At 33.1% G+C, this 25991-nt stretch overlaps 1 protein-coding gene across 1 annotated transcript; it reads right to left on the bottom strand.

Annotated features, from left to right (window-relative positions):
- Positions 1-7807: 7807 nt before the first annotated feature.
- On the bottom strand, positions 7808-19864 carry LOC139481885 (uncharacterized). The gene is made up of 9 exons (XM_071265403.1): positions 19760-19864; positions 15983-16144; positions 14890-15048; positions 14601-14690; positions 13237-13401; positions 12558-12682; positions 12093-12258; positions 10956-11690; positions 7808-10548 (listed from the first exon to the last, which is right to left on the bottom strand). The coding sequence occupies exons 1-9, from the start codon at positions 19827-19829 to the stop codon at positions 10226-10228; spliced, it is 1995 nt and encodes a 664-aa protein (XP_071121504.1). The 5' UTR covers positions 19830-19864; the 3' UTR covers positions 7808-10225.
- Positions 19865-25991: the final 6127 nt, after the last annotated feature.

The raw sequence follows: 25991 nt of genomic DNA, 5'->3' as shown, positions 1-25991 counted from the left end.
AAACATTGTTTTGCTATCAATTAATTTTTAAGTTTCTTGTTCGTTAATATACGTTCTTAGTGGCTCTTCTCGTAGATAGAAACAAGTGCCTGTGGATTTCCACCCTCCCACATACATCTCTGGTACCCAGACCGGAGTTTAAATAGAATGGGTACTTTGAGGCTCGTTTTGGTCAAAGTTGCTACTGACTTTAACCTGGTGAATTATCTGCTGATAACTCTTCAGTTTGTCTGTTCCCAGCGAGCAGTTCGATGGTTCTGTCCGAGGACTACGGCTTCATCCAGAATAAAAATAGATTCTGCCGTGTTTTTACACTTCCTCGTGTTGGGGTTGGGATTGTCCTTGTCAATATTGTTTTGAATACGTTAGTGACATATCTCCATTAATCCCAATAGGGTGTGTACAAGGATTCCACTGTACCCTTACAGCTCTCGAGGGTTGCTCCGTAAACGGAGCAATCTACGTACATAACATATACATATGAAGTCTTGAAAAGCTATATATTCTAATTTATTTTTTACTTTGACACCTTTTAAAAAAAATCTTTCAAGGCGTCATACATTTGTACTTATTTGGACTGGTGGTTTTCAGAATTTTTTAGGTTACAAAAGTGTCCCCTCTAAGTTCTGTTTATTCATTTACCAACAAATTGTACATTTAAAAAAAAAAAAAAAGCTTATCAGATAAAAAGACCGTAAATTTACTTGGATGTCTAGGAAACCTTTTTTGTCGGACAAGTAAATTTTACAGAAAAGGGAACTGGGATGAAGTTTGAAAAAAGTAGGACATGTGTTTTGAATAAACAAAAGTTCGGATGACAATTTATGCAAAAAAGTCAGTATAAACTAATAAAAAAGAGGCAGGATTGACCCAATAGAGTAAAAGATAAAAACGCAGCAGGACAGACATCACAACTAAAAAAATTCAGGACAAAAGTTTTCCTCATAGCCCCCCCGTTCTCCTAAAAATAAAATTGTAGCTCCCTTAACTTGTCAAAGGACAACCCATTTAAGTTACCAATTTTTGTATTGATATATTATATTAATCCGTTCCAAATAAATGAATTTTACACTTCCGCGTCTTTGGAGGGTAACAATGTCCTTCACTGCCAGGCGTCAATCGGTCATTTTCGGCTGCCGTTCAGTTGCAAATTCCAGAATTTTCAGATGTAGGTGGTCACTGACTGCCTAAGATGGTGCCCGCAAATAAAAATCGTTACCGGTATTTTGGGACAGAATTTAAACGTTACAGAATAGTCAAAACTTGTCAGTTTTTGTTTATCGAAAATATAAACTATATCGTCATTCACCTAAATTAACCCGTAAACGTCATTTGTCGATATTCTTTGGCAAAACAAATTTCCCTGTAGAATATTTAAATTGATTTCAGTAAAATCAGGAATTCCTTAAAATTTGAGATGTTATATGAGACCAAAATAAGTCTCTTTATAAGAGGTCCTAATCAATTGCATGCCACAGGTTTCACCGCACATGGAAATTTGACTTTAAATTTATCTATACGTATTATATAATATCTACCATGAGTACAGACAGCTTCAATAATGAGTTGAAAATATGAAGAAATCCATGCAGAAAACAAAATTTAAAGATACAAAATGTATGATAGATAACAAAATGTATCCATATTTCCAGATTATAAAGCAAACTGAATGCATAGATGTATATTGCGATTGGTTTTTGCAAGGATTTGTATAGTAAGAATCTTACTATACAAATCCTTGGTTTGTACAATTTGCATAAGTCATATAAAATAAAAATAGAAATTTATTGGGATTTGCAAAAAGGTTATCATCTGAAAAATTATGTACATTCCCAGGTTATATAGATAAAATAGTCGAACTTTAAAATGTATATTCAAATAGTAGCTGTTAATATACAATTTTAACTGTCTTCTTCTATTCACAGTCAATTTCAAAAACAATCCTTTGATGACACGGCAGTCAGCGGTCTTAGGTTCACGTATTGCTTTTCTCTTCTTTTTTTTTTAACGAAAGCAAATTGTTAGACAAGTTCGTGCGTATTGTGAATAAATGACTGATAATTCAACCTCTATGTAATAACTATCATATTGCAGTGATACAAATCAGTATACTCTGGTTTGTTGTTATATATTATATTAATATTTGTATATAATAGTGAATATTTAACTTTCTTCCATTTTTATATCATTCTATTCTAATAGATAATAGGGCAGTGCAAGTGCATGATGGACACTATTCTGTAATAATTCAATTCAAATAGATTGGATTTGAGTAGGCATTCATATTTTCCCGATAAACGTTCTTGACATATTCATCCGCATGTATTTATACAATTTTTTTTGTACGTGCACATAGATATTAATGATTTTTACTTGTATATATATATATATTTCAAACGACAAAACATTTTCATATGAGTAATTTATGTTCGAAAAAAAATATTTGTATGAGTATTCATTGAAGAAATGAATTTATAATAAGCGAAAAGGAATGATGTTTGCACTCGATAAAACCGTCCGCGTCTTTATAGATCAGTTACCAGGCAAAAAAAAATTACGTTAGTAAAAATCTCTGTCACGGTCATCGCGATGTAAAATCGTATTAAAATAAAATGTCAGACAAAATGTCATTCTCAAATCGTTTATATTTTTAATCAACACTTACGATTGCTTTTCTTATAGTACCTGTAGCCATTTCGAATCTGTAACTGCAACAGTAAATTAACAATTCTTCCTCCAATGAAGGAGCACCTCATATGAGGATAAATCTTCTACTTAAAGAAATCTTGATTTATCCTCGCGCTAAAAATGTTAGATACAAATATGACGAGTAATCTCCATAAATCATAAAAGTTAATCTATTCAAACATTGAAAGTGTTATGTGTACGCCAAAGTAAACAACAAAATACTGATCAGCTTTGCTTGGCCGGTTATTTCCACTTTATGATCAGTATAATCCGAATATTCCTGAGTCGAATAATCCAGTCATTGTATCACCGCTTACTAAAGGACAACGAGGCGTGCTAAACTTTTCTAGTGATTCCAAGAATTTCAAAAGGAAGTAAATAAGGGAGAGGCGATAGTATCCGAAACTGGATTTCATATGATAAGTGTTTGCGGAAATATTTTCACTAAAACTATTCAGTTTATTATAAATTTCTATATTAAAAAATAGAAAAAGAAGTCGACAAAAATTTCACCAGTTTATTTTTATTGATTTGCGCGTCACTGATGAATCTTACAATACACGCGTCTTGTGCAGATTGATTTTTTTTATATCTATAATGAGTTTATTTAATGATGGTTTGAATCAAATTCCGATCTGTAAAACCTAAAACACTTGTTACATAGATATGATTGCGGTTTTTAGAGACACACATCCCATATGACGATAAACGATACAACGATTGTTAAACAATAGTAACAATAAATATTTTACCACATTTAACCCTAACGGTATAGCTACAAAATGAGATTCGCGAATGACGATAAAAAGATTAAGACTTATTCTGATATTGCTTTCTTCTTTGGAAACAAAGCTAAGTTCTAATTCACGTGCAATTTTAAACCTGGTAAGCACGATATAAGTTAATCATGCGATCGACTGAAACAACATAAAAGTCTTGTTCGTTAATCATCTACTAACGCGATTTAAAGCGCATCAGCGACTTTTGGTGTCGCTTTAATTAACCAACTTATAAAGATGGAAATGCCCCGGCTTGAAACATTGTTAGATGCTCAGATAAGAATAAAGAAGCTACCATTTGATTTTCATGCTAGTGGCGGTGTTTGTTTGTGTGTGTGTGTGTGTGTGGTGGTGGTGGTTGTGGTTTTTTTTTTTGGGGGGGGGGGGGGGGGAGGGGTTGAAAATGAAGAAATTGGTACGGCCTTTTTATATACAGTTGTAATCTCTGTCCTGCTTTATTATTTTTTTCATTCTATTCGGTCCAGCTTTTCTTTCATTTTTTTACATAAATAGTCATCCAGCTTTTTATTGGCCAAGTTGCTTAACCTGCCTTTTTTACACAAAAGGTGGCTACCTAACGAAATCTGAGGTTTATATTTTTTTTAATTAAATTTGAAAACGCAGACCATCCTTAAGCTGGGGTCACACATTCACGATTTTTACTGCCGTCCTTGACAGGACCATTCCCGATTAAAATTTGTCAAAAGTCTGATGAAGATCCTGTGAATCGTGGATGGAAATTCGATTTATATCTTTCGCCAGGTAAAATTCGACCGAGTCTGTCACGACTGCGTCCCGATTCTACCGAATGTAATCCGACAGAGATCAGATAGTGACAAGACAGTGAACCGACGCTGACGGAAGTTATCCGTTCGAAAACTGTCGGCATAATCGGGATGATCAGGTACTGTCGGAACGTAATCCTATCACGGTCTGCTCTATCGCATTGCAAACGGCTTTGTCTGGTCTCAGTCGTATTGTATTCTGTTATTGTCGGGACTTCTCCAGATCATTCCCGTTCCACATGACACCGTCCCGAATACACAGAACATTGTTAGGAATTCGATCCGATACAGCAGAATCTGTCACGACATAGGCACGATTGTAATCCGACTAGAAAAAATCGGCCGAGTTTCCCCGAATGTTACGGGACGCAACTAACTGTCGGGGTGCTTTGCCGAACTAATCGGACCCTTCCCGACCAGTAGGAATCTGTTACGAACTAAAACGACTGCGTTCAGACAATAATATGACATTCCAGATAATTGAGGATACTAATCCGACTTTTTCACTTTTCGTGTCGTATCGCGGTCTGATCTCAAACGGGAGCAATAATCGGCAATGTGTGAACCCCGCAATAGGTAAATCATCAGTAACCCAAAAAGTAATATCTATTTTTTTTCAATTCTCCAAAAATATCACAGCCACTTTTCCCCCCGATATACCATGTATACTTTAATGTTAATATATTAAGATATATAGGAAAACAAATTTATGAGACAAGTGCCTGTGATATTTTTGGAGGAAAATAAAAATAATGACGTCCGGATATTGTTCCCGTCATCGGACGGACTTTTAAGTCATACACAAGAGTGTGCTATGTGCGTTAAAATATTTTGCAATATATACATTGCATTAAAGTGCAAGGTTTCTTGATTAGCATTAGAACAGGCTGTCATTTACAAGTAATATTAATTCCGGCAAACAATTGAGATTAAAATCACAATTGAGATACAAATCGACGTTGTTATTATATGCAAAACGGTGCTGTTCTTACAGTCTCTATAATATGCTTTTTTTTGTCGTCTAATTTTAATTAAGGTTTAAAATAATCCGTTTTTATCTTGAAATTTTGATTATCATAAATTATGTATTTTTTTTACGTTGAACATTACTGTTTATTGGAAAGATTTAAATTACTACTTACAGTCAAAGCAGGGAAAATGATATGGGACTGCAGGTCACAGTTACATACCTCCAACTTTTAAAATGTTGTAGATCTGTTCACGTAGGGTAACATGGATTTGCAAATACTTACATGGTAAACAAGAAGGAAACTGAAACGCAAGACATAAAGCATTGTTTTCAAAAGTATCTTAAGAATAAGGCATGCCTCACGATGCATATGGTTTAAGGACATAACTTGAAACACTTAAGACACAACTCGACATGACTTTTGATGGTCTTATGAGTGTTACGACATCACAATATTTTTTATTTACTTTTGCAACATGCAGATAAAGGATTTTGAAAAAAAGAGGCCCAAATTAGGTATCGTTTAGAGTGGTATATATTAAAGTCTACACACAAAGCATATATGTAGCTCCATAGGGGGCAAGGCCCTCCCTATCCGTCAAAATCTGTCAACACTAACAGTTACTGATATGCGAGCTTAAGACTTCAAATAAACGGATCAACTTACGGATTATGTCTCGACCATAGAACATCAAGCACAATCCCTACATGCATGCCAGGAATTGGTTTTAGCATACATTTGTTTTCCCGATTCAATTACCCTATAAGTGAATCAATATTTATTTAAGAAAATGCCTCGACACTAATATCGTGATTATATCCCTTATGAATAAATTTGTTTAGAAGGTTTGGTTTGCTTTTGAGATGAATGACATCCTTTGTGTGCTTTGAATATAATATTACCATAAAAGATGAGATGTGAAATACAACAAAGTACAAGACAAATTAAATAGAATTGAAAATGGAATATATTTGTTAGGTGCTTTATGAAGCCAGTACATAATTTGAACGTTCGTGTCATTCGGTTCTGTTTGTAAAGAGGTAACATAACCTCATTATACATTTTACGTCAGACAATAATAAAATCATTGACAGCCTCATCAGCTGGGACAAATACAAATGTATAATAGGGAAACTGGGCCAAAAGCTGAATAAACAAGAATGTGTCCATACTACACGGATGCCCAATCCGCACTATCATTTTCTATGTTCAGTGGACCGTGAAAATGGGTGAAAATCATTAATTTGGCATTACAATTAGAAAATTCATATCATAGGGAACATGTGTACTAAGATTCAAGTTGATTGGACTTTTCAAAAACTACCAAGACCAAAATCTTTTAACCTGAAGCAGGACAGACGGACGGACGGACGAACGAACGAAAGTAATGCCTATAAATGGGGCATACAAATTCCTGCAATGTCATGTCGTAGGTGTCTTGTTATCAACATTTCTCGCAATAAGTAAATAATATATCTCCGGGTAAATTTCAGAGCAAGTTTCATGTGCCAATTACAGATTTGAAAAGGTAGTAATTCCAACCTCTTTAATTGTTCCCTTTTTTCCGTATTTGCGTTTCTAAAACCAGAAGATGTAGATGAAAGCTTTGCTGAGGATGTAATTCCTGATATGCTAATTGATACAAAGGTACAAGACTTCGGTGACTTCAAGTTATCAACATACATAGAGGATCATATTAATGCGTGGTTTTCTTCTCCATGGTGGGCTGTAATTCCTTCAAATTCTCGAAGAACAAATAACGGACCTGGAGAATTCCACACTCGTCAGAACGAGCAATTCCATGCTTCATATCCGTCAATTTTTTTGTTTTTTTAGATTTTCGTACAAATATTCAGGCCATGAAATACATTAAAGTCCGAAGTGCTGGATTAGAAGAAGGGAGAAGTCACATGACTTGGAAAAAGAAAACATGACGTTCAGTGGTTGTAGTTTGTTGATGTCGTTCATAAATTGATTCTCGTTTGTCGGTTTTTATGTAGATTTATCATTTGGACCGTTGGTTTTCCTGTTTGAATGGTTTTATGCCCTGTACCAAGTCAGGAAAATTGCCATTGTTTCATTATAGTTCGTTTCTGTGTGTGTTACGTTTCGGTGTTGTGTCGTAGTTCTCTTATATTTGATACGTTTTCCTCGGTTTTGGTTTGTGGCCTGGATTTGTTTTTTTCTCTATCGATTTATGAATTTTGAACAACGGTATACTACTGTTGTCTTTATTTACACTAGCTATTTTTGGGCCCATTATAGCTTGCTGTTCGGTATGAGCTAAGGCTCCGTGTTGAAGACCATACTTTGACCTACAATGGTTTACTTTTACCAGTTGTGACTTGGTTGGAGAGTTGTCTCATTTGCACTCGTACCAAACCTTTCTATAGTTTTCGAAATGAAGTGACGTATAGAAGTAGCATTGACGCAAATGAGTTGCGGCGCATATGGACTTGTTTTTGGCGCAATTAAATATTGGTCTATTTTTGTAAACGTAACAAATAATTGGGAGTTTGGTATCGTCAATTTTAAATGCATTTGAGTTATCATGGATCAAATTCACAACAATAACTTAGTTTATTGAATTAACCGTGTCATATAATTCTAAACAATTCAAAAAACAAAAATAAATAGTAACGTCTAACATGTTTAACAATTGATAAATACTGAATACAAAAAGAAAAACTCGAACAAAAGCCCTATAAAAATAAATGCATCATAGAACTAAAATAAACAATACATATTAAAATATCACAAAAATCAGAGATACAAATTAAAGGTTAACAATAATATACTAGCACAAAAGATCACAAAAGAGACATGCAAGAAGAGTAAAGATACAACAAAATCACAATTAAAGTAACGGCGCGGGTCAAGTCATTTTTAAAAAGAGGGGTCTAACGCATACCAATCATATAAAAAGGGGAGTCCAATCATATGTCCCCCATACAAATGAAAAACAAAAAAATACAATTACAATGAAACAACTTGTATATAGAATTATTAAGAACACTAGAACACACCCGCGAAATCGCGGGCATTCAGAGCGTAGTTTAAAGTATGTAAAGTGTTGTTGGAAGAATTTTGTGAAATATTGAATGACTGGAGAATTTCAGCAAAATTATCATAAATCATAGGTTATTGGGGACAGGAAAATGTTTTTTTAATCCCTCCTCCTTTATTTCCCAAATTCCCAATGTGTGGTTTTCTATCAATTTCAATATGAATATACATTTAGTATGTTATGAAGTTCGAACATTTAAGTAAGGAGCCTGTACTTCAGTGGTTGTCGTTTGTTTATGTGTTACATATTTGTTTTTCGTTCATTTTTTGTACATAAATAAGGCCGCTAGTTTTCTCGTTTGAATTGTTTTACATTTTCATTTCGGTGCCTTTTAACGCTGAGTATGCGGTAGGGTCTTTGCTCGTTGTTGAAGGCCGTACGATGACCTATAGTTGTTAACTTCTGTGTCATTTTGGTCTCTTGTGGAGAGTTGTCAACATGGCAATCATACCACATCTTCTTTTTTTTTGTAATCAATGAATTTTGTAAAAGATTTAATGACTGTAGAATGTCAGAAAAGGTATCAAAAGTGCACATGAATAATTTTAGCGCTTATCTTTATATTATGAACGTTCACTATATAAATAAAGTGTATTTACTTTCAATTCTAAGTTTTCTAATCGATCCATGGTGGTCATTGATATAGTATACAGACCCTCTCTGTTTAATAAACTCTGTGACCACCGTGGATAGTTAACTTGAAAATGATAGCAGATAGAATTCTGAAAATACACTTTATTCGTACTACATGTATGTTCAAAGTATACAGAAAAACGCAAACCGGAAGTATAACCTGACTTAAAATTTTGTCCAATGACGGGACAATATCCGGATGCCCTTTTTCTCGATTTTCTCCCAAAATAACTCAATCTGAATAATCATATGAATGGATGACAAATGCGACTATGCACTGTACCTATAGGACACAGAGTCGTGTTGATTAATTTATTGTGGAAAGAAGAGAAGCGACACCCAAATTGAGTTCTTCTCGTTTAATAGTATAGATGTTCGGAGATGATAATTATAATGACAAAGTAATGTTTTGACAGTGAGCGATCTGTAAATAAGCTGCAGAGGAACGAATCAGAAATTACATCTAAAAAGTCTTTGATTTCATGCGTGATTTGTTATATCAACTGTTCCATACCCATGAACAAATGCTTGAGTGCAAAATCTTGACCGTTTCCAACACGAGTCAACAACTGTACAATACCTGTACACTTTTATTTGACAAAACCTAGGGCTGCTATCTAGTGAATTTGTAGAAATGAATGAATTTACAAAAATGAAGTAATAAATGAAACTTTAACTCAATAAATTATTTGTTTTAAATTAAATTAACACACTTTTTTTTTTACAATAATGCAGTTCAACTAAGTAACACACTTCTAAATAAGAAACAACCAATAACAAAAACAAAACTAAACTAAAACAAAACAAAAAACAAAACTAAAATCTTTAAATCTGAGGACTTTACTAGTAATAATTCTTAATTCGTTCCTTAATTTTCTCTGCTTCCTTTTAATAATTGTTCTGCTAAAGTGAAAACTGTTTAGGCGCCTTTAATCATTATAATGCTACTGTGACAACTGTTTAACTTTTGGCGTTAAATCTCGTGCTTATATCGCTTCTTTCGTTTAAATATTGACGATATGATAAAATAATAAGTTTTCAGTGCTCATAGAAATGAATCCGGAAAATGAACTTCCGAAGCAATCTTATCGGCTCTCCAAACTTTCCCAAAAGTTTACATTTAACGATTGCTGAGTTTAGACCTTTCTTATAGAACTTGGCATGCGAACTAACATTGACAGTAAAATATCCATTGAGCTCATGCCAAACTTCAAATTATAAAATAAACCATACTCGTACAAAAATCAGAAAGCTACTTTTACAATTATTCGATTCTATGTTATTAGAAGTTTAGCATAGAATCTAAAAATTCCATTTTTTGGGTGGAACAAAAGGTTTGACTGTAATCTTTCTTGCACGTTGTGGTGCTTTAGCTGCATCTTTATTCAAACTGGTTCCACTGTTTTTTGAAGTTTGTTGTAAATTTGCCTGACTCTTGTCGCTCATCTGTTTTCCTTTTTCATGGTCATCTACTCCACGTTTTCGTCTCTTTGCAGCATAAATCAAACAACATGTCAATAAAGCTAACAGAAGAATTGAAACCCCGACAAGAATCCACCATGGCCAGTATAAATCACGTATGCTATTCCATATTTCAGACTTTGAAGATTTTGATGCCATCATGTCTACAATAGAAAGAAAAGGTAATTATAGACCATAGATAATTTGTCGAATAGCTATAACAAACAAAAAAGAAACTGACTATAGATAAATTAGTCGAATAGCTATAATAAACAAAAAGGGGCATCGGTGGCCAAGTGGTCTAAGTAGTTACTACTGTAATCACTAGCTAGTCAACACTGAGGTTGTGAGTTCGAATTCTGCTTGTTCGAGTGCACTCGACTCAAATCTTAATTGACTAGGATTGTCAGTTTTCCTATCGAAGATCGGTGTTTTTTTCCGGGCACTCCGGCTTCCTTCACCAATAAAAACTGTCCTTAAAATTAATAAAAGTGTTCTTCACAAAAGATCTCTTACTATATGCTAACTTATGCTTTTAAAAAAGGAAATCGTAATAGAAATAAATATTTACTGTTTGAGGTATTAGTTGATCCAACCACTGCTATGATTAGGTCAGTTGTTGAAGTTGTCGGATCAGTTGAAGAAGTTGTCGGATCAGTTGTTGAAGTTGTCGGAACAGTTGTAGAAGTTGTCGGAACAGTTGTTGAAGTTGTCGGAACAGTTGTTGTTGTAATTGTCGGAACAGTTGTTGTTGTAGTTGTCGGATCAGTTGTTGTACTTGTGGGATCAGTTGTTGAAGTTGTCGGATCAGTTGTTGAAGTTGTCGGAACAGTAGTTGTCGTTTCTTTAGTTGTCTGTTCGGTTGTTGTCAATTCGGTAATTGTCGGTTCGTTAGTTGTTGGTACAATAGTTGTCTGTTCGGTTGTTGTCGGTTCAGTAGTTGTCAGTTCGGTAGTTGTTGGTTCAGTCGTTGTCAGTTCGGTCGTCGTCGGTTCAGTAGTTGTCAGTTCGATAGTTGTTGGTTCAATAGTTGTCAGTTCGGTAGTCGTCGGTTCGGTAGTTGTTGGTACAATAGGTGTCGGTTCGGTAGTTGTCAGTTCGGTGGTTTTCGGTTCGGTAGTTGTCAGTTCGGTAGTTGTTGGTTCAGTAGTTGTCAGTTCGGTAGTTGTTGGTTCAGTAGTTGTTGGTTCGGTTGTTGTTGGTTCAGCAGTTGTCAGTTCAGTAGTTGTCGGTTCGATCGATGTTGTAATTGCCGATTCGGTAGTTACTATCGTCGAGTCAGCTTGTGTTGTTTGCTCTATTGTTGCTGTTAAAAAAATGCGAATGTTTAAGTAAAATAACATGAAATTTTACACACTTGTAAATTTTAACAGTTTAAGTTAAAGTAATTAAACAAAATTTTCCTTTCTTCTTTATTTTTATTATAGAAGATATTCATTTATATCTTTATATTATGAACGATTGTATGAAAAATGAATGAATTAAGCATACAAAAATCCTCCTAAAAACAAGTTTCTGGAATGATCCTAGGAACAGAATTTTTAAAGTCAATATATATTTTCATGAATAAATGTTCCTAGAAATCATGCTAAAAAATTAAATGTAAATACAGCCAAAATCAGCTCTCATTAGAAAAAAGAATTGATCTAATTGCAAAATTTTGCAAATTGTTAAAAATGTGAATATAGTAAACTATGCATCGTCTTACATGTATAAGGGGGAGTAAACACCATTCTCACAAACTTCTGGTTTCCGTCATCGTACATGAACTCGTTATCAACCGAGGCAATACACATTACAGGGAACCAGTCTCCCTGACTCATTGACAGATAAATAGAAATTGTAATGACGCCATTTGTGTCAACTTTATACCGCTAAAAAAATATAAAATATATACAATGATAAGTTTATTTAATGTATGTTATTATTCATGTTGATTTCTGCGTACATGTTATTTATAAATCTATGAAAAAAATGAGACAACGAGCGTTATAAAGTAAAAATTTAAGCGTTAGTATTCAAATTGCAGGAAAACACACTTTTGTACAATGTCGCGCATTTTAAAATTCTTCCGGTGTCCAAAGACTTTACCAATATTTTTCTGTACATGTTATTGATAATGTATACTTATATTGTATATACATCTTTAATTAAAAAAAGGTTGGTGTCGTACCCCACAATATGGCCATTTTGCCTCATCATACATCTCGATAACTATAAAATCACCAAAAGAAGTTGTGTCCTTTTTATCTGCTGGCCAACTACCAAGGCATGAAAATGGCCCATAATAAGGAGCAGCTGAAAAACATAAGGTATATATATATTGTTATGGGTAACGATAACGTGGTAAGATTAAACTAAATTATTAGGACACGGAAGAGGTTGTAATTCTGTAACACTGAATATATATAAAACAAAATTGGACAGTTTAAATTTATACTAAAAAATCATTTGAATCGCAAGAATGAATCATGAGTACAAGCAGTAGATCTTTCGTCAACAAAAATTTAAATGTGAATATATCATGAAAGGGGGTCCTCTGTGGCCAAGTGGTTTAAGTAGTTCATCTTCAGTTTCCCATTGTCTGTCAACACTGAGCCGTTGAGTGGCAGACTCGCACGTTCGACTTCGATCTTAATATATTTGGAATTTAATTTTTTTCAGGTTCCAGGTCAGTGGTTTTCTTCCAGGGCATTCGGACGTTTTTCCATGTCATGCAGACAGGAATGCTGTAAGTGGCGTTGAAAACCAATAATCAATCAATAAATAATAAAATGATAGTCACCTCTTAACTAAACGAAATTATAGAATAAAAAAAATCCAAAAAAATATCATTCTGCTAGATTATTTACCTGAGGTAATATTCAGGGGATCATAACAACTCTTTAAAGCGATGACTTCATTCTCGATATAGGCTTCAGAAGTTTTACCAGCACAGTAGTCGGGGTTTCCTTTATCACTGAAGGTGAAGTCATAGGTAGTGAAATCAAACGGGCAGTTTGCATACTGAAAGTCGTCTAGAAAAGACAATGAAAATAACATAGTGATTTGTTTAATTATTATTTCTCTCATTTTTAGGCATTAACAGTCTATACATATTGTATTATAAATGTTATTTTTGTATTGATGTATACAATCTGTCCGAAGTACAGCAACTGATATAAGAGTAGGACAGCACGATTACCTATTACCTGTAGGTAGAGCTTGTTTTCAGTAATTGCGAGCATTATGTGGTACGACATACCATTGCTTTATTGCGCGTGGTGTTGTCTATCTTTTAAACACCCGACTGTGCAAGGGCTGTATAGACAGTCAATGCCGTTAAAAACTTTCATATATATTTTGAACATTTTTAACGTTAAAAATTAGAAGTGATTTTCCTGAAGTCAATTATGTGTCTATTAGTCGATTTTCGTTTGTTTCCCATGTCGTTGTTAGATTTTCTTTGACTAATCAGTTTTGATGTCTAGTTTGTATCTTTCGCCTATTTTTTCTTTAGAGAGTATATTATATATACTTGAGATTACCCAGGTGGCGTTTAACAAAACTGCTGACTGACTGCAATTTTTTAATTGGAAATACAAAAATACAAATTAAACTAAGCTGCACTCTTTTCATCTATTTTGTAGTTGGTTTTCTCTGAAATTATGTATATACAATTTACATGTAGTATCAAACAGCTTATAGGTAATTTCAGTAATTTAACAAGAAAAATAACAAACGGATATTTCTTATTCTAGCGTAGAAGCATCACTAATATACATTTTTTTTTGCAATGTGCCAATCATTTAATCACTCTATAAAAATAAAATTGAGAATGGAAATGGGGAATGGGAAATGTGTCAAAGAGCCAACAACCCGACCATACAACATACAACAGCAGAAGGTAACCAACAGGTCTTCAATGCAGCGAGAAATTCCCGCACCCGGAGGCGTCCTTCAACTGGCCTCTAAACAAATATATAATACTAGTTCAGTGATACTGAACGCCATACTAAACTCCAAATTGCATATCATAGTCTTCCATTACATGTGAGTTCTCTGGCTCATCGTTCAAGACCTGTCGTGAAGTAAACCTCTTACAAAGAAAAAAAAAACCACATAAGAATATTCGTGTTCATACATATAGAGTATTTTTACGAATTATTTTGTATGGTATTTTGTCGATTTTATGTCAACTCTAGATACTTTCTTTATATATCATAAAAATACATACATTTTGAAAGAGCTATACTGGAAGAACCTGCAGTAAATAGCCCAACACAATCCTGTGCACTGGTTATAGTGCCGGTAAATGCAAACTCGTCTGAAAATTTTACAAAAAACTACAAATTAATGTGATACCAATCGCATTGACTAAAATTAATTTGGCTCGTTTAAATTTTATAAATTTTGGACCAAAATATTAACTTTGACCCTTTGGCAAAAATATAAAATATTTCAAAAGAATTGACGGTTATATGATTTGTAAAAAAGGTTATATTCAAGAATTTTAAAAATCTTACGGAAGAATTCCCTGATTACATTGTCGAACTGTTTGTAGCCATGACATATCTCAATGTCCGTGTCCAAACTGTAAACATTCTCATCTCCATAGTACATCAGATAGTAATAGTATCCTGAGATTGAGTCATAATATTCATCTACACATGTAGGAGATGCACCTACAAAACAAAGAATCAAACAAATAAACTAACATTACATCTAAAGATGTTTGCTACTCTGTTTCTAAAATACAAGCTTTTTTTTTAAAAGAAGACTGTTATCAATTGATAGTATATAAATAATGGAATTATAAAAGCAGAAAAAAATGAAAGGAATCGAGTGCTTGTTTTCGAGATGTAAGCCATTGAAAATTTCGCGGGAAAGAATTTTCTCTAAATTTTTCATACATTAAACATTGGCACCATTTTTTCTGTCAACAAGTGTAAAACATGAGAATTCAAGGTTCATTGATATAATTTTCAAAGATTGCATTTTAAACTATTTGAAGTCAAATTATGAAAAGAAAATATGAGTAATTAGTAGAATCTTTTAATGGCATTACATGGATAAAACCAAAGGAGTCCGAATATCTGACAAAAATTCAAAAAAACAACAAAAAGCGAACATCCTTATACTTCGGAGTTCTTCGCAGAAAATGCATATGGCCATCTTTTTTGTGGAAATTTATGAAATTTTAACATCAAAAGGGAAAAAAATACAGAAATAAAAACAATGAGTGAGAAAAAAAACCACAGATAACTCTTTAGGCTAATAATCAGGTGTAATGCGAGCTTCAGCGAACGTCAGTACAATACTACTCCTGTTTCGAGCCGAGTACAAATACAGCTGATATTTAAAGACACGAAACAGTTATTGTCTTTATCCTGCAATTTTTTTTTCTTCAAATCGGTGAATTTGTTTTTAAAAGAAATCGACATGACTTCAACGGAACCGCAATGAGGACCCAAACTAATGACGTAAATAGTAATATGACATAACCGTTCGCTCGCAGTAGAAACAGGATACCAGGAGACGATATATTCATATACAGTAGAAAGGTCGATTGCAGGATAAAAACGTTTAAACAGGCGCCAAAATATAAGTTTTATTTACCCATGGGCGATCCATCTGTTGTATAGTAATCTATCACACTGTAGCCAGCCGTGAATTGTCTTTTAATTATTGGTGTCGCGTACCAGTATGTTACCCCTGCAGTTGCTGTTGTCCATTCGACTGGAAAGCCTTTCCCTATACATGCTGTTGATACCAGTTTTCCTGGTTGAGGAAACAAAAAAATGTTAAATCATAAATTGATTTTCTGTCATTTGTTTACAGTGGCAAACAGTTCATATTTGTTCAAGACGACAGATAGCAATTTAGAAACAATTGACGGAATATGTAAATATTGTACATGAAAAATGTATGATACCCCAGGATGGATGATGTGTTATTTACAAGCAGCAAGGATTTGTTTAGTGAGATCTCGCCAAAATCTCATCATACGTAGCTTTTTTATATGCAATCTGCCAGCAAGATTCCAATCCTTCTCACTATACAAATCCTTGCTAGCAGTAGAAGCTCAGGGAATTTCAAAGTTAAATGGAAGCAGAATTTTATCTTTGAAATCCATAAACCATCTTCTGATCCCTTGGTTGTCGTACGCATTTGTTTTTACGCTCAGAGACCAGTTCAACCTCTCAACCAACACAGGTTATACAGTTTAACGCCTCCAGTTCAGGTCGAAGAGTTTACTTATGAATGGTCAAGGAAATTTTTTTCTACATTTATATATACGACCTTTGTGTTTGAATTTATTAGAATTTAACGGCGAAATGAAACAATACCGGGCATTTTACAATGTTTATATCAATAGCGAAGTGTCTTGATTATTTGCCATGCCTGTTTCAAAAGAAAATAAATAATATGGATACCATGGATAAGTGTTGGTTCGACAAAAAGAAACTGTGAATCCCGAGAATAAATGGAAACGGTATAATCGAAATATAGAAATTCTTTTCAATGACCAAGTTACTGAAATTCGAATTATAAGCAGAATTCGCGATGTAACAATTAAGTATATTCCCGTAGCAATCCATCACTAACAAAATGTTGTATAGAGACAACATGTGAGGTAAAATCTAAGAGGCTGAAAGCAAGTAAAAACTGTGAGCCGTCTTTAAAGGATTCTACTTTAAATATTATGTTCTTATAGTTAGCTGAAAAATAATGGGATGAGGTTTAGTATGAAGTAAAGGTTGACAATGAAAATCAAAGACAATTACAGTCAATATTAATTTGATCTCTATGACAATTAAAGACAATTACATGTGATATCTAAGCTATTCAGGATGATCTTTATGTTTTATTATCGACTCCTAGGAGTCGATATTAAGAATTGAACGATGGACAGTCAGAGCGTGAATTCTTCTTGCTACCTGATTGGAAGATATTACGAGACGTGAATAATCAAAGTTTATTGATTGGTTAGGACAATCCAAACCTAGTAAATGTCCTTCAATCCCGTAGAGTATCGGATTTGTCCTCTCTATTTTAGCAATTAGATTTTGCCTGGTCATTAATCATGCATATTCATGATATTGGTACACAGGTAACTGTTATCTATAAATAGTCGAATCTTCTGGAGTTTCGTAAACAACAACGTTAAACGACATATACTACTTCATAACGTGTGACCTCACGTGTGTGGTAAAATTTGTTGATTGATGCACGTGGCTATTATAGTAAATGAATTAATCTACAAAGCGAAAGCACTTTCCATTTTCATCAGCTAAGAGTCGACTAGCCCTTTTTGAAGGGCTAATGCTTGTATAATTTGAAATTGTATACTGCCCGAATGAAAAATTGGGAAACAGGTCTATTTATAAACTGTCAAACTCCGAAACAGTGGTGATGTTGGTAAACTAAAAGTCAACGTAGTGTAGTAAAGAGGACGTAACCGCTGTTTCGGAGTTCGATAAACTCATTCCCCACTTACCTCATCTAATAAGTAGATCGATGTCTTCATCTTTGATTTTTTATCGTTGAAATTCAAAAAGTTAATCAAATAATATTTTATATCACGGGATAGAAAAAGGAAAAAGGGTGCAGGATTAAATTATTTTTAAAATCACCGTGTATCATCAGTACAGCGGATATAGGTACTAACCAAGCGGACATTATCGATTTTGACCTTACACAGTAACGAAAATCTTTGGTTGCTTTATCAATATTCAATGTACATTTCTCAACATTTGAAATTCCTGCTCCTAAATAATTTTTGCATCGATTTTTCCTATTCATAGAACAACTTTGATATTCTAATAAGAACAATTAACTTGTACATGTGCAAAGAGTTGTGAATGTCAACACCGACTTTCAATTTCGATACAGTTGTTGAGACATTTACATGTTTTATCTGAAGAAAAAAAAACATACTACAGGGCAAAAGTAATAATTACCAATCATAAACCTACCTGTGATTACTCATTCCTTGAAATTTTTTGGGTAATAAACGAGTATGAAAATAAAGTGTTGGTGTACGGTGTACAACAACTTAACTATGCACCGTACATAAGGATTTATGTAGTCAGCTAAACACCGTACACAACGCTTCTTTCGGGATAAAATATCGAAAAATAACATATTTATGAAAGATTTCAATGCTAATTATTGAAACAGCTATACTTTTTACACACATAGTGGCCTTCTATCAGAAAAAGAGTTGCAATGGATATAGAACTATATCAGATGAGACGAGGGCCAACTTCTTTGACAAGTATTTGCACATGTTTTTAGTAATCGTTCTTGTTTTTGGAAAATAATGACACATCTCTAATCATCAACCTACGACCAAATCATTTCTTAAAACAGCAGTTATGTTTAGATTGAAGTACACATTGGTATTATGTGAACAAAACAAAGATATTCGTTACCGTTTAAGATCAAAATCGCTCACGCCAGCTTGGTTAGTACCTATATCCGCTGTATGATGATACAAGGTGAAAATATAACTCATTAAAGATATTCCAACAAACTAACGATTTTAAAAGCGCCAGTATTGAGACTGAAATAACAGCGAAGAAAGACCAACAGATACATGTATGTATATTCTCGGTAATTGTGATCCTCTTCATTAAAACATGAACTGTATACCGTATACCAGTTAATTGATTGAATCATGATCATAGTTCTCCGCATTCGATATTTTGGCAAACCAAAAAGGAATTTGTTTATAAGTCATTTAAAAAGACTTTTTGATTTATCGCTCTATTAGGTTAGTTGAAATCAACAATTTCATCTAAAAAAAACCCTCATTGATCGCTACGTATACAAATTGCAGAAAGTTATTTTTTTAGTGTTAAAAAAAAATTTTCGCTCCCCAAAACATGTTTTGTGGAATACAAATTTAAAATATGTCTCCCACTTGTAAAATTTCAGGTTTGACGTGCTAACGAATGAAAAAGAAAATACAATTTCGCTCGCCCCATTTCGGATGATTTTATTTCTAAATCGCTCGCTCGCTTCAATTTGTGTATTTGAAATTCTAGAGATTTTTTTTTTAATTTGAATAGGTTTAATGCATAATTATACAAATTGGATTTGTAGCAAAATCAATATCAATTTAGGAAAGATAATTCTCTGGAATTAAGTCTTATTTACATACAATCTGCAAATTAAAAAAAATAAAAAAATCCTTTCTTTAATTTTAGATCAGCTGGACAAATAGAACAACAATTCTGTAATTTTCAATCTTACGGAGAGTTAAGTTCTTAAATCAGCTGCTTCTTTCTATGTGAATTGACATGCGTCCTATTATTTTCATGATTCACGAGGAACCTGGCGCTTTAAAAGATGAAAATACTAAATTAATACTTATAATAGTTTTATTACCTTGTAACAGGAACAGTATACCAACAAAAAGATAGGAACAAAAGGAAACGACTTTACAGAAAATTTCCATCAAGAATCTATATTGTCGACTGTTCAGAAATTCATTCAGCAAGCAACTGTTATTTTTCGCTTTCTTTGAGTGAAAACATACAATGAAATATCAACTTTGGTCCAATCAAAATCAGAATCAAATTTGGTTTTTCATTTTATTTAAATTATTAAAATTGAAGCACTTAGAAAAAACGGTCAAGTGTTGGCGCATGCAATTACCTTGAAGACATGTAGTCCGAAGTACTCCGAAGTATACATCCGTAACAATACCAAAATCCGAAACAACGACCTGGTTTAGTGTCAATTGTGTTTACAGAAATAAATGACTTCTGTAAGCCTACTTAAGGGACTGATAAATTACAATGTGTACAATTGTTATTATCTTTTCAATGACAAAAGTTAAAATATTGTTAATTTCGAAATAAAGGATATTGTTTGTATATAAATATGAAATGATATCGCTTTTTAATATAAGTATGTCAAAGATATGTATAATTACAGTTGTATGACATCTTATATTCGATATAATATATTTCAATGTCATTCGATATTAATGATATCTGATAACTTATTAAACCTAGTTCATTTAAATTATGTTAATGTCATTCTATGCGTGTTTCCTGCATGCTCGGGAGTTTTCCTGAGATGCAGCCTTTCTGATCTCCCTAGATTTTCTCTAACGGTTTGAATGTTGATTAATTCAGAGTTTTCTTAACAAAGTTTTGAATTTCTGGTCGATTTTGATTTCTTTTAACAGTTCTTATGATGAATATAATATCCTCGCTTTGGGCGTAATAATTTCCACATTGTCTATAATTGACTATAATGGTATTGTCCGTTTGGTGCTAGAGTTATTGAAAAGACAAAAAAAATATTAATAATATAAATTGTAAAAAATAAAAAATCAAGTATATAAAACTTTAGTGTCCATTGTTTGTCATACTAATTGATGTACACGTCACAAGGTTCCATTGTTTGTCATACTAATTGATGTACACGTCACAAGTGTTTACAGTGACACTGTTAAAGCCCGTTTCAATATTGAATTCAACAATCTTCAAAAATAAAGTATTCACATTTTTTTTTATCACGAGAACTATCACTATCAGTACGGATGCATAGAAAAAGATAAAAAAATAAATGACCAATGTGGATAAAAAAATACTTCTTTTAACCCTCTATAGCCGACATCACCCCAAATTCTACAATGTTTGTCTCTAAGGTTACAAATCTAAAAGCATTGTATATAAAAGGCAAAATATAACTGAATGAATTGACCGCGTATGTAACTAGTCAGGATTCTGAGTTATATTTGACAGTATTTAAATAAACATATCAAAGGAGCTCCTATGACAACAAGAAGCTCTAGTAAAAGTGTTATTATAGTTCGTATAACAACAAGAAACTCTGACAAAAAGTAACATAGTTCGTATAACAAAATGACGGAATACAAATTCATCAACCACACATTAAGTTTGGATTTTTTAATGTAAAAATAAGGAGATGTTATGTTATTGCTAATAAGGCAACTCTCTACCAGAGTTTAACAAGTAGATACAAGCGACTTTTACTATTTGGCATGTACTGTTCGGCCTTTGTCGACGGGTAAATCCGTATAGTTAGTTGTAATACTCCGACATGACAAAATGTGGTACAATTCAAACGAGAACATTAACGGTCTGATTTTTAACAAAAAAAATCAAGAAATATAATATGACAGGGAGCAATAAACTCAGATAAATTGTCTGACAGTTTGGCAAATGGTCAGCAGATAAATCTCAATATTCTGAACATTTTTGTCCCTCTCTCCTCTTCCGGTCAGATTTTATCTATTTATAGCGGTTATATCAACACTTGTATTTTGTATTTTGGAATTTAAACTCTTAAAGCGCAAAACTGCTTTAGTACCGCCTGTATCCGCGTGATATATGCGTTGACGTAATATCATGATCATGCCAGAAGATACGCTTTTGCTATGATTAACAGTCTTTGGCAGTGACAAACATCTGACATAATTATTTAAAAAAAAGTTTAAGGTTACGATGAAAACAAATGTTATATGCCAAACATATATAAACAGTCATCTAAACCTTGTCTATTTTATCTAAAGATAACAAACGTTATTTTTGTAAAATGTGCAATGTTCAGACATTTTTGTAAAGGAGAAACAAGTCTGTCAAAATGAAAGGAAAACGACGCTAAACGATACCTTACCAGTCCTTTACTAGACTCATACCAAGCGTGACGTCGATATATTATATATAAACTTAACACGCATCTGGCTAGCCAAGTCTGGTATCGTTGATGAGTTGTCATCTACATGTTTTAATTGCTCTCAATGACAAGCACCTCACATCTCAGTTTATGCACATTACCCCTTTTTCATACAAAATTGAATAATAACAGGCCAATTTCTCATCACTCGGTAATCCAAAATAAAGGTTAGTAAAATGGAAAGAAAAAATTTAAATGTAACCTTTAAGATCCTTTAACCTTTTTGATATGAGTTGTGTCATATTTATTTATCAAATTCTTTAATATGAATGATTTTGCAATATTTTTGTGTTTCGGATAATAGATCTATATGTTTTAATTTGACATTTTTCTCATTCAATCTTATGAAGTGTTTATTTCTTTCATTATGTCATTATATATGGGGTATTGATGTGTTTGTCTACATATATGTTTTATTCTTATTTTATCGCTTTTCTCGATTTTCTATGGTACCGCCTCGGTTGTGTTGTAGCAGAGAGTTCGCCTCTAGTGCGGGAGGTTGAGGGTTCGAATCCAGACTGGGTCAAACTAAAGACTTTGCAATTGGCCGTTTCAGAATCTAAAGGACTATGGGTAATTTCATTGTTTGTACCCCAAAATGAAAATAACGTCACGTGATTGGTTGAATTTCGATTGTTTAGTACGTTTTAAACAAATCAAAACGCTTTGGTGTACGCTTTTGAAAATATTACCCAGGATGCATTAGATTCTGAAACGGTGAATTGGTATATACTGCTTCTCCGCTAAGCACACGGCATTAAGGAGTAAGAGCAAAGACTGATTGACTCGGAGTCAGAATAATTTGTCCGAGTAAGGTAACTTGTCTGCCTGTGGAATGTTACCTTGTGAACTAGCACGTGAAAATCCGGCTAAGTGTGTCGGTCTAGTACAAAGAAGGGTTATTGTGTCCAGAGTAGTTTTCAATATCGTAGCAGCTACGTAGGCTAGCTATCAGTATCTATGTAGAAACTATAGGCTAGCTTCACGTTCAATAGACAACAGTCTACGTATCACTACGTAGCACCTACGATATTGAACGCGGCCCAGAATATGCATATCATTTTTTTTTATTCTATGGTCGATCTGTTTCTTAATATTTTACTTTTATTTATTTCTTTATTATTTAACCCATTATTAAGTATATTTATCCTGATATTATTCTTATTCTGCGTCCAGACCCTCTTAAGGTGATACCTCACATTACAGGGAGATAACTCTGTAAAATCAACCAAACGTTTTAATCACGTTGTATTGTTAAGGAAATGTTGTCTCTCTATGATCAAAATTAATGTTTGTCAAACTGCGAGCCTGCAAACTGCTATATATCCAACCATTTTTTCCCCGAGAAAGTGATTGGTTCATTTGTTGTGAAATTTTTATATTTTTTTCAAAGGGTTAAAGTTCATATTTTGTCAAAATTAAACGAAAATTAAACGAGCCAAATTAATTTTAGTCAAAGTGTAGGGTACCACCTTAAATATGAAGATATGGGAACTAATATTATATGTATATGTTCAATGTCTATCAAAATTAAATGATACTTCATTATCGAATGGATAGTGACCTCATTGAATACATCTACAAACAGGTGACTATTTAAAATGTTATGCTAGTACATAGATTCATATCTTAACTATTACGTCAAATTATACGGTAAAATACTATGCACGGTCGAAGGTGAACCGTTACAATAAACTAATTAAAAAAAGCAGTTACTGTACCTAAGTTTTCATTCAAATATGGGGCAGTGAAAATTTCGTGAGTTAACGAAAAAATTAAACGAAACACACACAAATACACAGAAAAAGAAAGTTATTATAAGTAATGCAAGTGACAAAATGTAACAAGAACAGCTTGATTTATAAACAAAACAATATATTGAGAACACAACATGATAGTCAGCAACCAACGCCAACCACTGAATTACTTATAATTGTGATAGGCACATACAGAATGTGGTAGCACCCAATCCTCTCCTAACCGGATACGATTATTTTCAAATTTTCCTGTACAAATACAAAGACATTAAAATTGAAAAAAAAATTTCTATGTTAATAATCAGAGACTGTTATATCCTTCAATCAGTGGCAGAAAAATATCACTAATGACGAAAAATACTCCCAACAGAGCCCTATATTCCATAACAGCCATGTGCGCAGTTATCTTTTAAGCATAAAACACCAAATGTGTTGATTGATGCCGTAAAAAGAGGCAATATTTAGTTAACCCATGTTTCTTTAATCATTTTTAATGGATAATTAGAAAATGAGGATTGATTGCACCAAATTTAAAAAAAGAAACGAAACCTGTTGAGTCGACAGAGTAATGTGACACTTGCTCATAGTTCTATGCTTACATCACACAGATATTGTATTCGTCACATTGTAACAGACGTCAATATATAATTATGTGAATGTGTTTAAAATATTTAATATGTAAACCATTTTACCGCTTCCATAGTAGTATATGTCAGACTATCAACGCGGTAAAATTTCGTAAACTCATTTATCCAATACCGAATTTTTGGCGGGGTTTGCGTTGCATAATCTTTCAATTTACTTAGTCAATTTCAATACATGTATTTCATTGAAAAAAGCACATTATAGAGACGTGATCCCAAGACAGACAATAATACATTCAACCACAAATAAACAAAATATAGATCCATGTAACAAGAAGTCATAGGTAAATTCTAAAGACACAATACCATTCAGAACTCATAATGAATGCCATATAGATATACATGATTAGTCTAAGTTTTCACATTTGTACTTAAAAAACACTATCACCTATGTAAAATATATGTGTATAATTATGCACAAAATGCTATAAAGGGTTATGACCCGAAGAAACAGTACGCTATAGTGTTTTGTGTACTTGTTCATATTTTTATCATTTTTTTGTTGTTTTTAGTTATTGCAATGTCAGATATTCTTATATGACGTGCTTCTTTCGCTTTGTGAACAAAACCATGCTTTAAATCCAATAAAATTTGTTTGCACATGCGTATATTGACTACTTTAGAATATTGAATTTTATCAAATTATTACGCAGTTTTAAAATATATTTCCTTAACTTAAAAACACTCTCAAACTCTTAAATGATGCACATGATATTACAGTTTTACTTATTCATTTATTATGACTGTAATGTGTTGCATTCCGAAATTGACATATTTGACCCATATACGTCAACCGTTCATGCTGGCTGTTCAAACTCCTCCCTCTAAAAAAAATCACAGTGCCAGTCGTTTGCTTCTTTACAAACAAAAAAGGGAGGTTCATGGGAGGGCCTACACAAACAAAGATATAATACTTTATTGTAGTTTTAACATGGGTACGCATTATATTCGTGTTATTTTAGCACTCACTATCGCTCGGGCAAAAATAATCACGAATATAATGCCTACCCATGTTAAAACTATAATAAAGTATAGCTTGCATCAATTATTTCTTAAATCGTAGACATCAGTTTTGAATCTACCGTTAAGATCTTCCGCCTCTGTTGCGGAGAAATTCCAGTGCGTTCGATAAGTAGATGATATAAAGCAGTAACATGGACGTTTTTAAAGTATAGATTATTGACAATTTAAACAACAGTTTTTGATCTATCATGCGCTTGGACTATAATATCTACTGTTACAGCCTCGATAAACAATTAAACAACTAAAGTATATTGGTTTTTGTCTTTTTAAATATATTAATAAATATTTACTGGACTCAAACGATTTGTATATATAAAATAGTATTAATTTTCAATATAATACTAAGTATCATATTTTGTTTAGTTTTGTTACTCTTAAAACGGTGAAAACAAATTTGAGATTAAAAAAAGTATGACAGAAACGCTTGAGCTTTAAAAAAAAAATACATATCACATGAAAATTTATCAATGAATATTTTTTGTT

This window comes from Mytilus edulis, chromosome 7 (assembly GCF_963676685.1).
Source record: "Mytilus edulis chromosome 7, xbMytEdul2.2, whole genome shotgun sequence".
Lineage (NCBI taxonomy): Eukaryota > Metazoa > Mollusca > Bivalvia > Mytilida > Mytilidae > Mytilus > Mytilus edulis.
Note: the sequence above shows the minus strand (reverse complement) of the source record. Positions and strands in the feature narration are given on the sequence as shown.